The 20,897-nt window shown below is 50.0% G+C and overlaps 1 protein-coding gene across 3 annotated transcripts in view; it reads right to left on the reverse strand.

Moving 5' to 3' along the window:
- Positions 1-681: 681 nt before the first annotated feature.
- Positions 682-20,897, reverse strand: part of SLC24A4 (solute carrier family 24 member 4) — a 162,371-nt gene continuing 142,155 nt past the window's right edge. For all 3 annotated transcript variants that reach the window (XM_037832031.1, XM_037832032.1, XM_037832034.1), the window contains 5 exons: positions 18,712-18,878; positions 13,200-13,314; positions 9,951-10,063; positions 9,460-9,525; positions 682-8,323 (listed from right to left, as the gene is read on the reverse strand). In XM_037832031.1, the coding sequence (XP_037687959.1) occupies positions 8,171-8,323; positions 9,460-9,525; positions 9,951-10,063; positions 13,200-13,314; positions 18,712-18,878 (614 nt within the window). In that variant the 3' untranslated portion in view covers positions 682-8,170. The remainder of the gene's footprint in view (positions 8,324-9,459; positions 9,526-9,950; positions 10,064-13,199; positions 13,315-18,711; positions 18,879-20,897) is intronic.

Consider the following 20,897-nt stretch of genomic DNA (forward strand, 5'->3'; position numbering starts at 1 on the left):
AAGTCCACTCCCCTGCCTCCTCCTGGCTCCCCTCTGGACACCGGCCAGCAACAGGGCAGAAGCGAGAAGCGGGGGAGCAGGCCTGTGTCCCGCACCGGAGAACCTCAAGGCGCACAACCGCCCCAGTTAGCCAGACCCGGGCAACCTCATTTAAGCAGACGGCCTGCACCAGAACGCTGGCGAGCTTGGCATGGCCTGTGCAATTTTTAGAAAGTGTCAAAAGTGAGTGGGTGGAGACAAGAGTTGCAAAATCAGTTGAGGAACTGAGCTTGCCCAATGTAGCCCAATGCCCGCTACCTTCTCTGCTCTGGGCAGCCCTGGCCAAGGAGGAGACCCAGCTTCTAAGGCTGGTTCTTAACAGCGAGCAGATGGGAGACCCTGGGCACAGCACATATCCTCTCCGTCCCTCACTTCCTCACCTGGGAAGGAGGAAGGATACCCCCTTCCCGTGTTTCACTGGCTCTGAAAGCCATGAAACCCCAGATGATTGAGGGACCCACGGAGTTACTGAACTGGAATTACCAAGGCAAAGTACTTTGTGAATCCTAGGTTGACTTTAAACAGGAAAGAGTTAACACAAAAAGAGATTTCTGGGTGACTCTCATCTAAAGTAGAACCTCTCAAATTATCTGTAGGAAAGATTATAAATAATTAAAAAAGAATCTCCAATCCATTGGCGATTTATATTTTTATCAAGTTTAATAAAAACAAATTACTACGAAAAGCACAACAAAACAGATTCAGACATAAAATTATTCATCATGTCGCCATAAATGTTTATATTCACTAACTCTCAGATTGATAATAAACCGGTGTTCAGATCCCATTTGAGTATCTTCTTGCTACTCAAAGTGGACAAGCAGCACTGGCCTCACCTGGAGCTTCTGAGAAATGTAGCCTCCTGGCTTCACCCCAGACCGACTGAACCAGGGTCTGCTTTTTAACAAGATCCCCTGGTGATGTGCGTGCTTGTTCAAGTCAGCAGCGGCACGAGATCTGGGGGCAGGTGGGGCTCCGAAACCTTTTGTAGAACGAAGGAATTAACCAGAACCACTTTCCCCAACCTCAGTATCCCATGACACAAGAGCTGATCCCATAAACTTTATTCCTGATGAGCAGGAACCGACTACATAATTTGCAGGTCCCAGTGCAAAGTAGAGATGTGGGGCCTCTTGATTCAAGTCATTAAGAGTTTCAAGATGGTGACAACCAAGTATGGCGCCCTTCTGAGCACAGGTCTCCAACCCCACCCCATGAAGCCAGCACTGCTGGTGGGTCAGGGAAGGGTCAGAGCATCCAGACTCAAGGACATTAGCCAAGATCAGTGATGAGGGCTCTGCCCTGATTTATTCATTATCCATCATCATCATTAAGAAGCTCCAGTCCTCAATCTTTTTGAAGTTTATTTTCTCTCAATATGTAAACAGAAATAGTTTCAAATGGCTGTTACTCCAGTGTAAGCAATTCTTTCAAAAATTAAATGTGAATGGAAGCTATATATAGTGAAAGACAACTTGCTTTTGTTTATTTTATTGACAGTGTACAGATTTTGATATATTGCATCACAATACTGACTGCTAGATTTTTTATGAAGGTGTAATTCATATTTAGTCTAGAGTTTTCTTCACAATAAAAATAAACTCATGCCAGTGTTGAGCAACCAATAATATTAATTCATTCAAATTTAATGATAGTTTTATTGAACTAGGAATCTCATATCACAGAGCATTCACAGTGCAGAAGGTCAGTTATTGAAAAAATAAATAGTGGGATAAAGATTCATTATTTACAGCTTCTCAACTCATTGCTCCTGCTTGCCTGTAAGAGAAAATGGACAAATGTGGCGGTGTTCAGCCCAGCATGCCAGAAATGTCTTGTGAGGCTCAAGCAATGTGTAGCAGCCTCAGAAGTTCTTGGTTTTGGTAGGTTCTTTCTGGACATGAGGGTCCTCCGGTTCCATGTACGTCTTCCTTGGTAAGCCCTGACTCACCAAGGAAGATCCAGGGGTCCTGTGGGACCCATGCCCAGTCTGCCTCTCCGGCATCTTGGATGTGCTCGGGCCCTCCCAGCTTGGCCCTTTGCTTGGCAGCTGCCACGTCTGCCTTGGGCCTGGCCCCGTCTGGCTGGCAGCCCTCTTTCCTCTCAAGGTAATCAAGGCTCTCTTTGTGTTCAGACACTGAGCAACAACTCCTGGCTGGCAGCTGCTGGATGGGAGACACAGGCAGAGGACACCCTGCCAGGAAAGTGGGCTCTAAATCGGACACCCAGTCCCTCTGTGGGGCTCCCCGAGAGCCAGCCACAGTGGCTCTGCCACAGCTCTTTGGCTAGATGCCAGAATGCCCCTGGTTCAAGCTGCATGTGAGAGCAAGTGGATAGTGGGGTCTACAGCTCAGAAGGGCACCTTGGAAAGGTGAGGGCAGAGACACCCTGGTGGCCAGAAAAACCCCACTGGAATACTTTATTTGGACAAACAAAGCTGCATCGCTTGCATCCCATTTTTAGTAGTAGGAGGGACTTGTTCCTTCTGTTCAAAAGAAGACCATGTGTCCATATGAGATGGACTTGGGAACTCCTTTCTTGGGAATTCTGGAGAGGCAGCAGGGGGCTCTGTTGTTTGAGACCCTCCCCTTCTACACCAAGGCTGATCATACCAAACGGAGCAACTAGAAACCAAAAGCCGTATGCTCCCTCTCTTGACCCCTTAACAAATTTGTTTCCCAGCTGGGGGTGGAAGGGACCCACACACTCCAGGATTAAGGATTTGACTGGCCTCATCTATAGAAACGTCCTGACCAACGTGTTGAATAAGCAGCAGCTGTGTGAATTCTGGCAACTGTGGCAATTGGTGTGGCCTAAGCTGGTACTTGTCATTGTGACTATTAACTAAGGAGCAGCCAACCCCAGACCCATAAATCTAAGAGACAAAAGAGCCACACGGCCAAGGGCTCGCCGTTCGCATAGGCACAGTGGGTATTTTCAGCTCACAGACGTGCCTCCCATGGCCCCAGCATTGTCCCTGGACATGCAGGGGGTAGACATTTTCCTCGACCAGAAGTGAGCAAATTCTTAGCCCCTGCTGACTGAGCAGTGGGAAGAGGACACACAACTTAGACAACTGGACACTGAGACCACACAATGTATTAAGCGTAAATGAGCACGGCCATGTGCCCACGACACCACGTGCTCAGAAGTGCTGGAGAATTTAGCAGAGACAAATGGAACCTGAGACCCGCCTGTCATTGAAAAGGTAGAATGTTTACAACCCAAGCCCATGTGTAATAATCCAAGCTCCAACACCACCTCCACCTTGCCCCAAGCTGCCTTCCCTGTCCTGATGGAGAAAACATCTCTATTCTGGTGGCAGAAGCAGGGGAAAGTGCCTCTTTTCCCAGTTTCAGGCAGGCACTTGCTTCCCCTGGGTTGGGAAGTGCTGTGACGGCTGGGCATTCTCCCGCCAGCTACCAGACCTGACGTTAAGCACAACGCTAGTGTCCCAACTTAGTTTTCATTATTAACAAGCACATAAAACAATCTAAATTGAAATACCATTTAACAGTCTGTACCTTTGTGTAACGTGCTCTCTGCTGCAAGGCAAAGGGGCCCCCACTTAAGCCAAGTTTGCAAAAGCCGTGGCTCTAATGGAGCAACAAGATCTGTATCCCCCTCACCTGCCAGGTTCTTTGCCTTGTGGGATGGGCTCACGGAAAGCCTCCCCTCGCTCTGGTTCTACCACCTACGTGACTAACACATGGGAGAAGATTCACACCGAGTACCAGAGGGGCCCTTCTCCATGCTTTTAGAGGGCCCCAGTGAGGCTTCCTCCTAAGCGGCTCCCATGGTCAGCAGCTGGGGCAGGAAAGCCAGAAAGGAAGGGTCCACACCTGGCCGGGGTGCCCGCATGCTCTCTGGATGAATCCACATACGAGCGGGCAGAGGCCAGGGAGATAGCGTGATGCGTCCAGGGAGGCAGGTGGGGGATGAGGGGCTTCCTGCCACCCACAGCTTGTCCAGGGGAATTTTCAGAAATTCCTGGAAGTTTCTATGGGCACCATGTGGTGATGAAGCTGTGGAGCCAGGGACCATCTTGGTTGTCCTGAATCTACCCACTAACTGCCCCTGGGGGAGGACAACTGCACACAGCAATCATGGGCAGAGGGCATTACACAGACCCGTGAATATTTAAACCCCAGCGTGTGGATACAATCTCCCGGAGATTTTTGCCCTAAGTGGCAAGTTTATTCAAGCAACAAGCCTTTGCTGAAAGCCTAGCACATGTGCAAAGTAGCACGCTTTTCCAGCCAGGGAACACAGGGCCAGCAAGGAAGGAAGGTGAAGGTGGGCGCGGGGGGAGAAGAGCACGGTCCCTCCCCTCCGTGCCCATCCACAGTCAGGGCGGACGGGGCGGGGGTGGAGGCGCCCCCAGCAGAACCCACAGCTCGCTGAGCCTGCGCCAGCCATGCAGAAAGGTCTCTGCTTCTCTCCTGTTGACTCCAGTGGAGAAATTCCAAAACATGTTAACAGAACCCCTGCTGTTCCAGTACCCTAAGCCCCGCAGCCTGTTTTCCTCCAGGGGAGGAAGGGCTGGGTAGAAAGCAGCTTCAGCCTGTGAGGCTCCGACAAGGGCGCTGGGATCCTCTCCTGCTTTTCTCGCCCGAGTGGCGTCTGTCCACCCCCAGCCCTAGGACTCGGAGGCGGCGGCCCAGGAGGAAAGAAGGGTGTCGGGCTGGGATGCCAGCCATGCCTAACGAATTCCCACCCTGTTTAGGGAGGCCAGGGCTCCCCAAGTTCCTCTGCTGATACTTGTTGGTTCTCACATAAGCCATGATCAACAGGCAACAGCAGGTGGTTCCTTCCCTCGGGCCCAGACCCTGGGATGCCCAGGAGGGGGTCTTTGGTCAGGGGTCTGCAGGGCTGCCCTCAGGTGATGGGCACACGCTCTGGTTTCACCTGGCTCAGGGAGGGTTAGTATCTTACCAGCTACTTGGATCCGTAAAGGGAGGGCCTGATGGGACAGAAGCAAGCAGTGGCCCCAAAAGATGAGACACAGTGAACAGGAGGCAACTCCCCAGGGCAGCGGGTCTGTGCGCAGGTGGACGTGCAGGTGACCAGGGGAGCACAGGAGCCAGCAGACCTGGGAGTGGTTGTGGGAAGGCTGGGGGAGGGGACAGAGGGAGGAGAGTGTGGGGTCAACTCTGACCTGCCCACGGGACCCGGAACCACTTAGTCTCTCCTTGCAGCTGGCCTAGAACCTTCCCCAGGGGCCAGGCTCTAAGATACTGCGACACCTTCCACCCTAACCGTGCTTGGGCTGGGTTAAGGACAAACTCCAAAGCAAGAATTGTCAGGAACCACCTGTTTCTGCTTCCACAGATATTTTCTGAGAAAAACAATTTGCTTTTCTTTTCTGCCCCCAATTAGAAGAGCTAAATTTATTTTTTAATTGCCTATTTTTACAGCAGAGTAATTATCCCATGCTAATTAGCTTTGGGAATAAAATAAAGGAAGCAGTCCTGGGTAGTGATAAAAGCATTACTTTAAAATGAAGGCCTAATTAATCAAGCAATTCTTTAAACTTGTGATGGAAAAATATTTAGTTAAAAAAGAGAATATTTTTCACCTACAGCATGTATATATATATATTAGTTTTCTAGATATAATAAATGCATAGACCCTTAGAAAATTACATTGGCACATTAAAGTCAAAAGAAAATTAGCCACGAGAAGTGCTCTACAGATTTAAAAACATTATTTTCTAGTCTCAAACTGCAACCGCAGTACACTTTAAACCTCAAATGGATTCTGCTGAGGAAGAGGAGGCCATTAGGATGTTCTCTGAATGCATCATAAGAATTCAGAGAATTGAACACCAGTGGGCCATGTGGCCTGTGCCTTGTGGTAGCTAAAAATATCTCTTAATGTTTTTCAGAAAAAAAAGGGACATTGGATACAGACACATATCAGGATATGACCTGGAGGTCCCAGGAATTGGTTAAATATTTGATGAGGTTCTGACTCAGTAAGAACCAACCAAGAGGGCAAAGACATACACCTGCTCCCATCCACCCAAGGACGGCAAACCCACATGGAGGGGACAGGGGCAGTGCTGGAGCTCGGTCCACATTTTGCTGCTTTAATGACCACTGACCTTGAGTCACTTGACCTCTCAAGGTTCAATTTTCTGTTAAATGAGGAGAATGATTCGTACTTAACATTTGAGAATCAAAACTGATATGGGACACTTTGAAACTCGGATTAGTCTGTAAAGCGGGAGAGTCCAGGGGGCTGTGCCATGAGGACACAGAGTGATTGCAAGGGCTCTGAAACCCCCTGCATCTAACATTCAATTAAATGACGAACAGCTTCCCTGGCCTCCTGCTTAGCTGATTTCTCAGGGAAATCCCGGCCCTCAACATGGAGACCACGGAGCCCAGCATCTAGGTGGAGGAGCAAAGAGAAGCCTTAACTCAGTGTAACTGCAAATACTGCTGTGGAAACAGAATCGAAGCCTGGGGACGGGAGCTTGGTCCCACCTTAGGCTCATGCTCAAGGGGACTCAAGGGACCCAAGCTGTAAAATTTCCTCCTTTCGAAATTCGGGAGGCCACCACGAGCATAGTCACAACTTCCAACGGGGGGCACCAACCTTGTGTTTCATGAAGGGATTAGTTACTGGATTTGAACTCACGTTTGACAACATCACCGAAATCTGGTTTTAGATGAATCACTAAAAACCTCCCTTTCTCACATCATCAGGGTAGTTCCCATATGGTCTTCCATGCAAAATATCCCAGTATTAAAAGTACATCAAATCTGATAGACTTTTGCAATAGAAACATTAAAAAAATAAAAACAGACTCTATACAAAATTAATTGTGCTTTCTTTTAAGAAACCGTGAACGGTTTGCGTTCATATGCCTTTTTAACATATACATATATTTTAGAGCTAGGAAGCAGTTGAAGATTGTCTTAAGAGTTTTCTATCTACTTTGCAATCAGCCTCCTGTCCTTGGCCTTTCCTTTGCAGCAAACTAATGAGGTTCAAGTAACTTAGCTCTCAAAGTTCTAAGCCATGGTTTTCCAAACTTGCCTTCAGCTAACCTGAAAGCAATTGATTTTCAGGACACCTCTCGTCATTAACCATCACTTCTGGCCCTGCTCATTCCACCGGAGCAGGATACTGGAGATTTGTTGGGCATATGAACAACTGAGTTTTTCAACAGGGTGCTTTTGAGACTAGAGCATCAACAAACACAAACAAACAGTACAGAAGTTCTGGAATGTGTAGCTGTAAACTACAGTCTCTGCTGCATCTTGGAATCAGCACCCATTTTGATGTTAGTCTCTTACCTCTTTCTAGATTCCAAACTGAACAGCTCAGTGCCAACGCAAGGTGACACACACAGGTTGTGTTTTCTACAGGCATTACCTCTTTGATTCCCATTGTGGTCCTTTTGTGCAGAATGAGATTTTTCAAGTATTGCGATCTATATGATATTTTATTTTTAGTATTTCATTGCTTGTTCTCTGAATGCATCAGTAAAACTGGTAAGAATAGTCACTTGTTTTTCTCTCTTAATGCAGTGAAAAACTGTTTACATTCTTCCAATTTTCCCAGAAAAACTGCAGGCACTGCCCCAAACCCCAACAGGTTGAGGCCTTACCCCTCTGCACCTAAAGTGCCTCCAGCAGAGTCGGAGGCTCTCAGCAGCACATCCTGCATCCTGAGCTCCTGCCCTCTAGCCCAGAGGTTACACTTGACAACAGCATTCCCATTTTGCACTTGCCCCGCGAGACTCATGCTCGCCGACTGCCCCATGTCCAAGGCTGCCCACGCGACAAAGAAAGACAAACCACGCTTTCTTCCAAAGTGTGCAAGAGAGAATGGAGATGCTCGCCACATCCCCACGGCTGGCAGCTCAGAGGTCTGGAAAGCTGCTCAAACAACTGCCCCTGAATCTTGCCTTTGGGGGTGGAACTCCAGCGAGGAGGAGGATGTCCGGCAGCCTGGCCTGTGACCAGACAGAGGCCACGGTGGCTTTTCCTTCTGGTGGACAAAGGAACAAGACGGTGGCTGCGGATGCAGGCGAGATTCGTGGTGGGGGAAGCAGAGAGAGGAGGATGCCAGCATCATGGGGTGTCTGGAACGGCTCCCCACGGGCAGCGGCTCAGCTTTAATCGTCTTCTCGGCACATCGGCAAGTTGACGAAGGTGAAGACATTAAACTCTATCATTATTGAGAAGGACAAGAAAATGGCATAGAGAACCAGCACGTAGATACCCAGCTTCCGGTCCAGTCTCCATTTGTTTAGGTGGATGCCGAGAACCTGGAAGGATAGGGCAAGAGTTGGGATTGGGGGCAAAGAAATATGCGAGGCATTTTTACCAGAAAACTACACACGTTAATTATGAACCCTAGAACTTTCTGCCAAATATGGACAAGAGCAGAAAGCAGTGCTGGTGCTGCCAGGCACCTCTTCAGTCTGATCAGAAGGAGTCCTGGAGGCTCTGGACTTGTCTGAGGCGTGGCCCAGACCCCTGGCTTCTGGGATGCAAAGCAGCTGCCCACCACGGAAGGACCTCTCCAGGCGGGCACACGGCCACCTGGGGACCCTGCCCAGGCCTTCCCCAGGGACGAACAGGGCTTTTCTCTGGATGATCCCTTTGTTCCAGGTCTTTTCCCCTCAGCAAAGCTTTCAAGACTCCTACTGGCCCATGACCAGGCAAGCTGCAGCTTGGGCCACCTTTTGCTAACAGTGTTTGGAGGAGAAGGGGTTTCAGCACATCCTCATCCTGTCTTCTTCCCAGACTCGCCCCACATCTTCCTTCCCTGCCTTTCTTTCTTTGTCCTAAGGGTTGGGTCATAGTTACCCAATCAAAGCACAGGGGATAGAAAGTTCTCGAGTTCTATAAAGACAGTCAGACTTGGGTTCAAATCCAAGCTTTGGCATTTCCAATGACCTTGGGCAAATTCCTTAGTCCCTGAGCCTCGATTTCATCAGCAAAACGGGAATGATGAGAGCACCTCCTTTGTCAGGCTGTTGTCAGGACTGACTAAAATAATGCAGAGGTCAAGTGCTTAGCACAGACCCAGGTGCAGGGACTAGGGAGGCCCTGATTTGCATCATGTGTTGGTCTTGGGGCCTGGCTGCCAGGCCTCCTGCCTCTCGGCTCAGGGGCTGGGGGCAGATCACTGCTACTGGCCCCAGTAAGTGGAGACTGGACGGGGCAGCAAGAGGAAAGGAAATGTAATTCCGTGCCCTGGATGACGTCTTGGCCACTCAGGGAAAGGTGTCGTGGTGGGTGCCAACCTGGGGGTATCTGTGAATTTCTACATTCACGCGGCTTTATCCCTCACTGCCAAGGGGAAGCAAGAAGTGGGCTCGGAGTACTGTGGGTGACTTATCATCAGCTGAAATGAAGTGCACATATGCGACTTTGATTTGAAATGCTAAAAACTCACAGTGAGAGCGACGGAGCCCAGCAAGAGCACCACAGAAAAGATCAGACCGCGGCTGTTGATCTTCACCTGGAGAAACAAACACATGTGCCCTGAATCTCTTGACTGCTCAGGGTCCAACCACCGTGAAAGCCCACAATGCTCAGTCCCTCAGCTGGAAAACTCGGGTGTTCATGGGTGAGCCCGAGGCCTTGGGGGGTCAGGTAAACATGAATTCAGGGCTCCACCCTGCTGACCTCAGCCTCGTCTGAGAGCAGTGGACGAGGCTGGGAGAATGGCTGGAGAGCACCGATGCGTGCCAGCACACAGGGCCCTCTCCTGCAGATGCCCCCCTCTTGGGCTGCCTGGGAAGCATTTGGGGAAAGTGGGTGCCAGGGTGCCAAGGAGAAGGGGACAGCGCACCCTGCAGAACCCTCAGCTGGACCTGGGCCACTGTCACTGTCATTTGCTGCAAAGTGCACGTGCCCAGCATGAAGGAGGCAAGAGGAGCTTACCGTGGATCCATAATTAACAACCATGGTCTGCAGGCCCCACGGTATGCCGAGTCCTACCAGGATGTCAAACACGTTGCTCCCTATGGTGTTGGAGACCGCCATGTCTCCAAGGCCTTGGAGGGGACAATCGACACAGTTCAATCATTAAGACCAGGTCACCAGAAACCCGTGTTCCTTCCCAAAACTGTGCTGTGCTATTCCTCAGAAAGGAATTCCTTCTTCCCGGGCCCCACATCTCTAAAACCTTTCTATGAGGTCTAAGATCCACTCCCATCATGAAGCCTAAAGGTGCCCTTCGTTATTTCTCCCGCCAGGTTCACCAGCTGATACTCCCTGGGGACTTCACGATGCGCTTAGCTTCATCCTCCCGGTGACTCTGGGAGGGAGGGGGCATTGTCCCCAAGTGGCAGATGAAACAGAGGCTTGGGACTTGCCAGGGACACGGTTGGTGGGTAGCCTCATCTCAGGACACCTGATTCCATGCTCCTTCCACCAAGCCAGGACGGGTATTTGTGGCCCACGAGAGGGCACTCCCACCTTGGCTGGGATAGGGCAGCCGGCCTTATGCCCTGGGGTTTTCAAGGGGTAAACTCTTTCCCCACCAGGTGAGAAGCATCTTAGAGGCCAGGGGCCCTGTCATCTGTCTTCCTCTTCCCTCCCACCTGAACAGCGGCATGCACAGGTATTATACGTTAGAAAACAAATGTAACGGTAAGGCTCATGCTGGCTGGCACCTGTTCCTACCTGGCCACTGAGCCCTAATTCGACATGATCGTTGCAACTTAACACACAGACAAATAAATGTTTGTGGAATAAACAAACCTGAGAAATAAATGCCTGGTCTTTCTTGTTCTTGCCAGGGTTTCCCAGCGATACACCTCCTTCACTTAGCAGTGGTGGTTCCCCAAGAGTAACAGTTGGCAGCTTTTCCAACCCTCTCAGCCATTCTAGGCAGGATTCTAAATTGGCCCCTAAATTCTCAGCTCCTGGTGTACACACACTTTCTCCCAGTTACTCAAACAAACACTAGTCTAGGTGCTGCAGTGAAGGGGTTATGCAGAGGCAATTAAAGCCCCAGGTCACTTGACCTTGGGATAGGGAGATCATCTTCCATTCAGGTGAGCCTTCAAAAGAACACAGTCCTCCATGGCGAGAGAGATTGGAAGCCTAAGGGAGATTCAATACAGGGAGCGTCTCCGCTGCTGACTGTGAAGATGAAGGGGGACATCTGGCAAGAAATGAGGGAAAGAATCATGTCGAATTAGGGCTCAGTGGCCAGGTCGGAACAGGTGCCAGCCAGCATGAGCCTTACCGTTACATTTGTTTTCTAATGTATAATGCCTGTGCATGCCGCTGTCAGGTGGGAGGGAAGAGGAAGACAGATGACAGGGCGCCTGGCCTCTAAGATGCTTCTCACCTGGCGGGGAAAGAAATGAGGGAAATGAGAATGGCCCCAGTTAACAGTCATCAAAGGAAACAGGGACCTCAGTCTTATAACTACAAGAAACTGAATTCTGTCAACAACCACAGAGCTTGAAAGGCAGCCCCTGCAGACACCTTCTGAGCAGAGACAGTTGGTGTACAGAACTGTAAGCTAATAAATGGGTACCGTTTTAAGTAGCCAAATGAATGAATGAATGAATGAATGAATACCTGTAACCTTAATATTGTTTCAATAGCTGAGACTCAGCATCAACTGAGTGTATGTATTCAAATCACCTGGCGGTCTTGTTAAAGTGCAGATTCTGGGGTTTGACCTGGGAGTCTGCATTTCTTACATGCTCCCAGGCAAAGCCGATGCTGCTGGCCTGGGCCCCACTTGGAGCAGCGAGCCTTTGGGGAGTCTAGGATGCAGTACCGTGTGTGCAGTCTCCTGCTTTGTGTACCAGACTCTGAATAGAGGCTCTGGAATCCTTTGTCATCAAAGAAACCATCCATTCTTTACTGTGTCTGTTGGGTTCTTTGTCAATCGCATTAACGTTGCCTTTGTGACAACTGCACGCTCCCACCCTGTGACCTCACATTTCCTCAACTTCCCTTCTTCCATGCTCCACCGTAGCCACTCTGAGATGTCTTCCCTCAGAGCCCCATTTCTCCCTTGTTCTTACAGAGCCCCTTCTTTGACTTCATCAGGGCCTGTCCCCCGAAAGGCCCCTCCACCCCAACCCTTGACCTCCTTAATTCAAACTGCCCATTCTCTTGCCCCCTTGACCTTCCATGGTGTCCACTGGCCAACCCCAGCTCTGGGTGAACTTGTCATCTCTCACCTGTGCATTGCAGGAGCTGGCATGACTGAATCCCACCCGAGATCACACTACAGAGCATCACCAGGCACCAGGTGAGCACCTGGGCTTTCCTTGTACTCACCTCAAAGGTCACTCGATTAAATTCCATTCCCTTCAATTGCTGTCCCCAACCATCCTCGTTCTCCACAAGGCCCAGCCTAGCACCAACGACACTCCCACACTTCCCTTCCCCTCATCTCATGCTTTCTCAGGACCAACTGACCAACCAGTGACCCCTTGGTCCTATCTTGGAGGAATAAAACGTCCCATCCCTCTTTCTCTTTGGGCACTTCTCTCCTCTCCTATTTCTTCTGAGACCTCACTCCATTTTTCATTCCCCAAGCCCCGTCCCATATTTTGAAACTTTCATCTACCAAGGAAGAGCTGCGGAAGTCCACGCTGGGATGCGATCTCCCCTGGCACACAGTAAATAAAGGCCAGGCTCTTTACTGCCTATTTGTTCTGCCACCAAAGGGGATACAGTCCCTCCTCACCTGCTCAACCCAATTAACTCTCAGTAAGCGCAAAGGAAAAGCCACCCAACAAACCAAAACATTACACATGTACCAGAACTTTGAAGAAGAATGGAAAAAGAGTTGGATGTATCACGTGCCCCCCACTTGCCTTCCTGGAACCAGAGCGTTTCTCATACCAGCTCATTTGCTATATAAAGTCCCGGCTTAGGCTCTGATCAATCTCACATTGAATGTTTGTTTCAGAACATGCTCATTTTTACAGAACTGGTCTCGAGCAAATGCTTCTAGAGGTCTGAAGGAGTTTATCTTGGTGGAATTCTCCCCATGGATGGAACCTAACAAATGATGCTTTCCAGATGTCACCGTTGCCTCCATACCAGGACTTCAGCTCCATATAAACCAACAAGAGCCGTGAGCGCTAACTCAGGCCGGGGTGAGGGGGCCTGCGAGGTGATGCTGATGGCCGTCTGACCCGGCAGCACCTGTACCTTGTCTCGCCACGATTAAGCTCGCCATGCAGTCCGGAACGCTCGTCCCTGCCGCCAGGAAAGTGATGCCCATGATGACGTCAGGGATCCCCAGTGTGTATCCAACGATGGTCACCTGCAGAAAGGTGAGGGTGGGGCGTGAACGCACAACGGACACTTAGCTTACCCTCGGTGTCCTTGAACATGGCCTTGCTGTAACTGATGAAAAAAGTTTGGAAAATGGATTATTTTAAAAATATATTTTTATTGCTCTTCTTTCCTGATTACATGAGTAATATGTGTTAACTGTTTAAAAAATTTAGAAAATAAAGTAAAATGAAAATAAAAATTATTACCACTCCTCATGACCCACAGACACCCACTTTCAACACATGGACTGGCCAGTGGTTACCAACTGTGAGCATTTAGAAAATGGGTGTGAAATGAGCTTGGTAATAGCGCCTTCCACCTTAGTCAGAGGTGAATGATAGAGAACGTGAGCTTTTGAAAGCAGCACACCTGGCAGGGGGCTTGTTAAAATGCAGACTGCCAGGCCCTACTCCCAGAGCTTCTGATTCAGGAGACCTGGGGCAAGGCCTGAGAATTCGCATTTCTAGGTGGGACTCAGAGACTGCTGATCTGGGTACCCCATTTGAAAATCACTGTTTTAGAATACAGCCCAGATCTCTGAACTTTCTGGTATGTGTGTTAAAAAAATGGAATCAGATTATATGATGTATGTATTTTATAACTGTTTGTTTCATTTAATAATACATCGTGAATTCCTTTCCATCTTGAATATTCATCTGCAACATTGTTTTAAAGCGATGCACAGATTTCACTGTATGGCTGTACTTTTTTAGCCAATCCCTTCATGTTGGAACATTTTGGTAGTTTCTTTTTTGCTATTGCAATGTCACTGAACATAGTAAGTAACACTTACTGAGCACTTACTGTATACCAGTTACTCTACCAGGTGTGTTGCTTTCAAAAGCTCACGTTCTCTATCATTCACCTCTCACTAAGGTGTAAGGCACTATTACCAAGCCCATTTCACACCCAGGGAAACTGAGGATCTAAGAGATTAAATGAAAATGGGCCTGCAGCCGGTAAGCGGTGCAGAGGGGGTTCTAAGCCAAATCTGCACAGCTTTACAGCCTGTGCTCTGTCCTCTCCACCATGCTGCCTTGGGCATACATATTTGGGTTCTCATCAGACTACTTCCTTAGGATGATTTCCAAGAAAAAGAACTCCTGTATCAAAGGATACGTGGGCTTTTAAGAATTTTGCACACATTCACATACTTCTCCAATACATGTCTGGTACTTGGGAGATGATTGGGACTTTCAGCAGAGGTCACATGGAAAGCCTTGGAAGTACTTGGACCACCTCCTTCAACCCACACATCAGCTTGGCCTCCCCATCTAGAAAACGGCAACAGTGGCCCCCTTAGGCACCCACGTCTTGCTAATGGTTCAACCCCAGCTAATGGCTGTGTGACCTTAGACTCCCTCATCTGTAAAATGGGCTTGCTAAGGGGGAGTCAATGAGACACTTTAGGGTCACAGTGCCTGGCCTAAGAAAGATGTTCACAATTAGGTGTTTCCCTTCTCTTCCAATCACTTGTCTTGCAGTCTATGGGGGCAGAGAAAACAAGGGAAAAGAGATTCGCAGGGCAGAGAAAATGAGGGAGATGAGATTTGCAGGGCTCGGAGAGTTCCAGATTAAGTGTGCCTTCTAAGTGCAAAGCTCAGCCCTGGAGCATAGCCAGGATGTACGTGTTTAAAAGCTATTCCTTTTGGGAGAAAGCTTTACAGAGGGGTTGAAGACACCCCCACTGCCCAGAGGGCCCAGCTCGGTGTCACTGGCTCACCCCAGTGCTCTGGAGTGGGGGCCGCCATTTTCTCAGGGCGGGGTGCAGAGCGCATGGTGAAGGCACTGCTCCGGGGACTGCTCCTGGCCCAGCAAGGACGGAGACACTTGGGAGGGCAAAAGAGAGCAGCTGATCCATCCGTGCTCAGTCTGCGCTGGCCACAAAAGAGACCTCCACGAACAAAACGAGGCTGTGGCTGGCAAGTCCATAATGGGCAAAGCCAGGCACTGTAAAGACAGGAACCTGGGTTATTTGAGGATTATTGAGGCTGCCTCTTTTTTTAAAAACAAAACAAAATAAAAAAACACTCAGCTGTGTGGGTAAGAAGTTGAAGGATGGAAAGACAGAAGGAAGGAAGGCTTTGTGCCCAGACCCTTCCGGACTGCATGGGCCTGGCGTCTCCTGGGCCCTCTCAGTCCTCCCCCTGCTCAGGTGCTGGAAAGTGAGCAGAGCTGAGGCCAGAGCCCTGGGGCTCACCTTGACTTGTCCTCGGACTACCTCCAGGACCCTGTGGAAGTCACGGCCCCTTCCTGGTCCTGAGTCTCCCTGATGCACATGTGTACCGGACAAGCGAATGAGCTAAACATTTCTAAGGTCCCTCCTTTTGGACATGGACATCCAAGGCTCTTTCTTCTGAAGCCTTGGGGGTGCAAGAGGTAAGAGGTGCCAGGGGTGGGCAGGTGGGACTCACTGCTCCCTGGCGCCAACTGGTCATAAAGAGAACGCACGGCACCCAGGCCAGCAGACCCTGCCTAGGGAGAAACCCAGGCTGATGGCGGCACCAGGCCATTCCATCCCCTCACGGAGGACACCTGAAGTTCAAAACCGCAGGTAAGGGCACCCAGCAGGGTGGCTCCTGTGACTGCGGGCCACACAGTTTCCTGCGTCTCTGATTTAAGAAGCAGGTACAGCCACGGTGTGTGAGGGTAGGAGTGCTATAAATATTCCCCTCATTGCTAATTTGTAGAACTTATTTAATAATACTTTTATTTTCAATAATTTATGAAGAAAAAATTTCACACATGCGTTAATTTGATCTTCCTAATTCTCACACCACTCGAATGTCATTACGTACTCTTTTAAACTTGTAATATTGTTTGGAGAATGTGCTCTCCTAGGACAAATCATTGGATCTTTTTCTTAAATGTCAAGATGGGCTGGCTTTTAACTCTAGGCAGAAAATTTAAACCTGCAAAGCCAACTCATTTAAGGCACAGTTTTTATTATCTTTCATTGTCATCCTTTTGGGGGGGGGCGGGTTGGACAGTAGCTATTTCCAGCTCCTCCCCAGCCCACTCCAATACACACACACACACACTCATCTAGGCACCTATGGATATTTTAGCCCTCATACAATCAGAGGAGGAGGAGGAGGAGTGCTGGCTGTGCCTCATGGGGGAAACGGCTGAGGTTTACAGTTAACAGTGGCCCCAATGCAAGCTCAGATCACAGGGCCTGAGGGAGGAAGTGCGATTATGCTGGAACCAAGTGCGAGGCACCTCAGAGGGCGGTGTGGGGGGCCCCTCACAGCTCAGTGGTCAGTTGTGCATTATTCAGTGACATGCACAACCATCGGGCTGTCACCAGGTAATCAGCTCTAATTGGCTGTTGGTGGCAATAAGTGACTGTAACTGGGCTCATTTTGGTGCAGCTGAACCAACCTGTTCTGGGATGTGAGAGGGGTGAGGGGAGAGGTTTAGGAGGGATTGTGTGAGGTCCTTCTAGAGAAGTCCTGGGGGATTCAGATATCCAAGTGTCCCTGTGACCCCAATCAGGTGAACCGAGGCCAGGGTGTTCCAGCTGTGTAGACCTGGGGCTGGAGCAGTTGCTGCCCCACCTGAGTTATAGGACTTCCCTGTTCCCTAAGAATTAACTTTATTCTGAGTCCTGAGATTCCTTTTGGGAAGCAGAGTGCTAAGGGGGTAGCTATGGGAGGAGGGGAGGGCCCCTGGAGAGTGGGGGAAGGGGAGCAGGTGGGGGCAGTGTCTTCCACTGGATGGTATCTTGGGCAGCCTCTGCCACAGGGGAGAGGGTAAGGGCTCTTGGAGAGGCTGGGGAGATGCTCCTGCTCAGCTTGAGGAAGGGTCCTGGGCTGCACCTGTGTCTCCCAGGTGGCATAGGTTAAGGGGTGTGATTTCAGGAAAGCAAAACAGCTCCCACATACTATTCAAAACCCTGAGTTTGTTGGGATCGCAAACACACAGCACTCTGAGAAAGAAGGAGAAAGGGGTGATCGGGGTCAGGTGGTGAGAAGAGCCAGGACTGGCTGTGGGGCTGTAATGTGCTGAGAACTTGCTGGACTCGCTAAGGTAGCTGCTATAACCCCTCTTTTACAGAGAGGCAACCTTGGCTCAGGGATGCTGAGTCACCTGCCCAGGTTTCAAGGATCATTGGTAGGTTTAAATCTGTTCCCTTGTGACCCCGTGGCCCTTCTTTTCCCCCTAAACTGCATCTCTCCTCTGGGGTTAAGGGGAAGGAGGCCCTGGGCCCACCAGAACCTTCTATGGGCCCTGTCACTCCACACTGGCTTGTGCTCCTGCAGCTGGTACCAGGGGTTAGAAGGAGAGTGAAATGACTAAACTGGTAACCACCAGGACATGAGTGGGCTGACAGGTGAGCCACACAATCAATAGATCCCATAATCAATGCTGTAACCATCGTCAACCACAGTCAATTGGTCCTGTAAACACGAGGCTCCTCTCTTTGATCCCAGGCTCCCACCCCCTAACCCCCACCCCATGAGGAGGAGGAGGCAGGACCCTGCAGGGTGGGACCCTGGGCGAGGGCAGGCCCACCCCAGCCAAGGAAAGGTTTGGACAGGGAGCTGCTGTGGGACTATGGCTGTAGGAGGAGCTTCTCCAAGGCCTCTGCCTGCAAAACTTCAGACCAAACCTGAAGATCCTAGTAACAAACTGAGAGGCAGTTTGTACAGTGGTTAAGAGCACAGGCTCTGGAGACCAATACCTGGGTTCCAGTTCCAACTCCAGCTCTCACTAACTGCACAACTGTAGGCAAATTACTTAGCTTCTCTGTGCCTCAGTCTTCCCATCTGTAAAATGGTGCTAATAAAAATACCAACCTCCAGGGATTGTTGAGGATTAAAAGGTTTACATAAACCTGGCCCAGAGAATGGGGAGAGGAGCATCGCTTGGAAGGGACACGGGAAGAGCCTGTTTATCACCATCATCTCCCACTGACCCCAGTCTCCTTCCTTCACCTTCCTCTGGGACCCTGGGAGCGAAGGGGCCCAGCGATCAGTCCTCATGGCTCTTTACTGAGAATTCTGCCCAATATCTGACACAGCCCTCTGCTACCACCCCTGCCGCCCCTGTGTGCTCTCTTCTCACTCTGCCCATCCTGCCAGGGCGGCGTGCCTCAGGCTGCCCATGTCTGCCACCCGTGGGAGGGTCTGTCTCCCTTCTCACCACCACCTGGAAGGCAAGCACCTCGCCGTCTCTGTCGTGGTGTCCCCGGTGTGCAGCCCCATGCCAGGCACCTCTGCTGACGTCCCTTTCTCCTAAGGAATGAGCCACGGACCAGGGAAGGTGCCAGGCCCAGCGCCTTGGTTGGTCCTGAGCCAGCTCCCTGGTCTCCACTTGGCGGGGCCATGCAGGGCCATCCCCACTGTCCCCACGGGCCACCCCTGCTCCTGCCACTCACCAGCCACACCATGAGGTAGGAGAACACGGCGATCCACAGCGTGGCGGTGAGAAAGGTGACCATGAAGAGCTTCTCCCAGCGGGGCTTGCTGCAGTTGGGGATGGTGATGCACAGGAGGAAGGTGAGGGGCCACGTGAGCACCCACTTGGCTCGGTCCCCTCGCGTCTCTGCAGGGGGTGGGACGGGGCGAGAAGGGAGAGGACAGAAGCGCATGATGGTTAGCGTACCCGCCAGTCAACCGGTGGGTTTATTTTTTTATTTTTCCAAGCCAAACAAGAGAATGCCTCCAACGTGACTCCGAGCAACTGGCCTCACGGAATCAGAGACCTCCATAGCGTCATCTGGGAAAGGATCTTAGTGACAGGACTCAGGAGTGTGTGTGGATGGAATAATCTTATTCATCCCAACTCCATTTGACAAATGAGGACAGTGAGACCCGGGGGAGCAGAAATGAGGATGTGGAATAGGAATATGCTTTGGGATCAGACAGATCCCAAATGACCCAGAGCGAGCCTGTCAACTCCACTTCCTCCTCTGATGATGAGACACTTGTAGGAGTGAGGACAAGAACGTAACAATGGTGAGCAATTCAAGTATTTGCTATGTGAAACAGGCATAGTGACAAGCCCTTTGGCTCTTATAAGTACTTTCTTTATCTGTAAAATGGGAACATTACCTGTGCCAGTTTGGTTATATTATGTCCTCCAGAAGAAGCCACGATCTTTTAATCCAGTCTCATGGGCTATTGGATTATGTTTCCATGGAGATGTGACCCACCCGTGAGTGACACCTTTGGTTAGGGTGTGATCTCTGACTGAATGTTTCCATGGAGGTGTGGCCCCGCCATTCAGTGTGGGCCTTGATTAGTTCACTGGAGTCTTATAAAGGGGCTCACAAACAGAAGGACCTCAGAGCTGCAGCTGAGAGACATTTTGCAGACAGCCATTGAAAGCAGATTTTTGCTGACATTTTGGAGAATGCCATTTTGAAACGCAACCTGGGAGCAAGCAGACATTAGCCACATGCCTTCCCAGTTAACAGAGGTTTTCCAGATACCAATGACCTTTCTCCAGCGAAGGTAACTTTTGTGGATGCCTTACCTTGGACGTTTTATGGCCTTAAGACTGTAACTGTGTAACCAAATAAACCCCCTTTATAAAAGCCAATCCATTTCTGGTATTTTGCATTCTGGCAGCATTAGCAAACTGGAACATTACCTCTTTCTCGGTTATTGCAAGAATGGCACAATATAATATACACAAAATACCCAGCACTCAGACTCTGGCATGCCATTGGCACTCTGGAAATGTCAGCTACTCTGCTCCAAGGTCATTAGAGTCTGCCCGTGTCAGATGCAAGACTAAAATGGGGATATCCTGGTTGGCAATCCAGACCACACTGACTTCTAACAAGGTCATCCACAAACAACAAATAGGAAAAGTGGCCTCGATAAGCCACCGGGTGAAGGCGTGCACATGCAGGCTCAAAACCAGCCTGCTGCTGATGTCAGGGAAGATGTCAGAATTAAGACCTCTGAAAATTCTCTCCTCCATAAAAGCAACAAGGTCACTGGCAAGAAATGTCAGAATCAATTTTTTCAGAACTCTAAATAAACCAAAGACTTGCAGCAATCTGGAGAGCATGTCTTTAAGAAAAACAGCTGAATCTGGGTAAGAAGAGTAGGCTTTGTGGTGTTTTAATTTGCCCTCTTTCCATGTGCCTCCCAGCAGCTCTGCGGTAGCCTTGAAAACCAACGACCTGCAATCACAGTGCAACCCAGCAGCCAGGCAGCCAATTGTGGCACAAAATAGGGTTAGAGCCCCTTCAAAGCCCGTTCACGGGGAGCTGTCATGATGTGACTTGTCTGTAGGCTTCCTGGAAGCCCCCACTTCAGGGCTGTTTTTGTTTCACCTGCGTTGGAGATCACCCAGTGTGGACAGCATTTTCCTCAAGGGCATTTAGGAAACAGAGACAACTGCTGGACATCACGGATGCCTGAGGTGGAGGGTAACAGCTGGGACAAACAAACTAACAAAAACTTAAGGAAGATGAGTGACCAGGTGAACACCTGCTCGGCTCTGCCCCCTCGTGTCTCTGCAGGGGGATGGGCGGGAACAAGAAGGGGGGGGGGTTGGCTAACAAACACTTAGAAAGGAGAAGCTGGGAAATGAGATGTCCACGGGACC

Source organism: Choloepus didactylus, chromosome 4 (assembly GCF_015220235.1).
Source record: "Choloepus didactylus isolate mChoDid1 chromosome 4, mChoDid1.pri, whole genome shotgun sequence".
In the NCBI taxonomy this organism is placed as follows: Eukaryota; Metazoa; Chordata; class Mammalia; order Pilosa; family Megalonychidae; genus Choloepus; species Choloepus didactylus.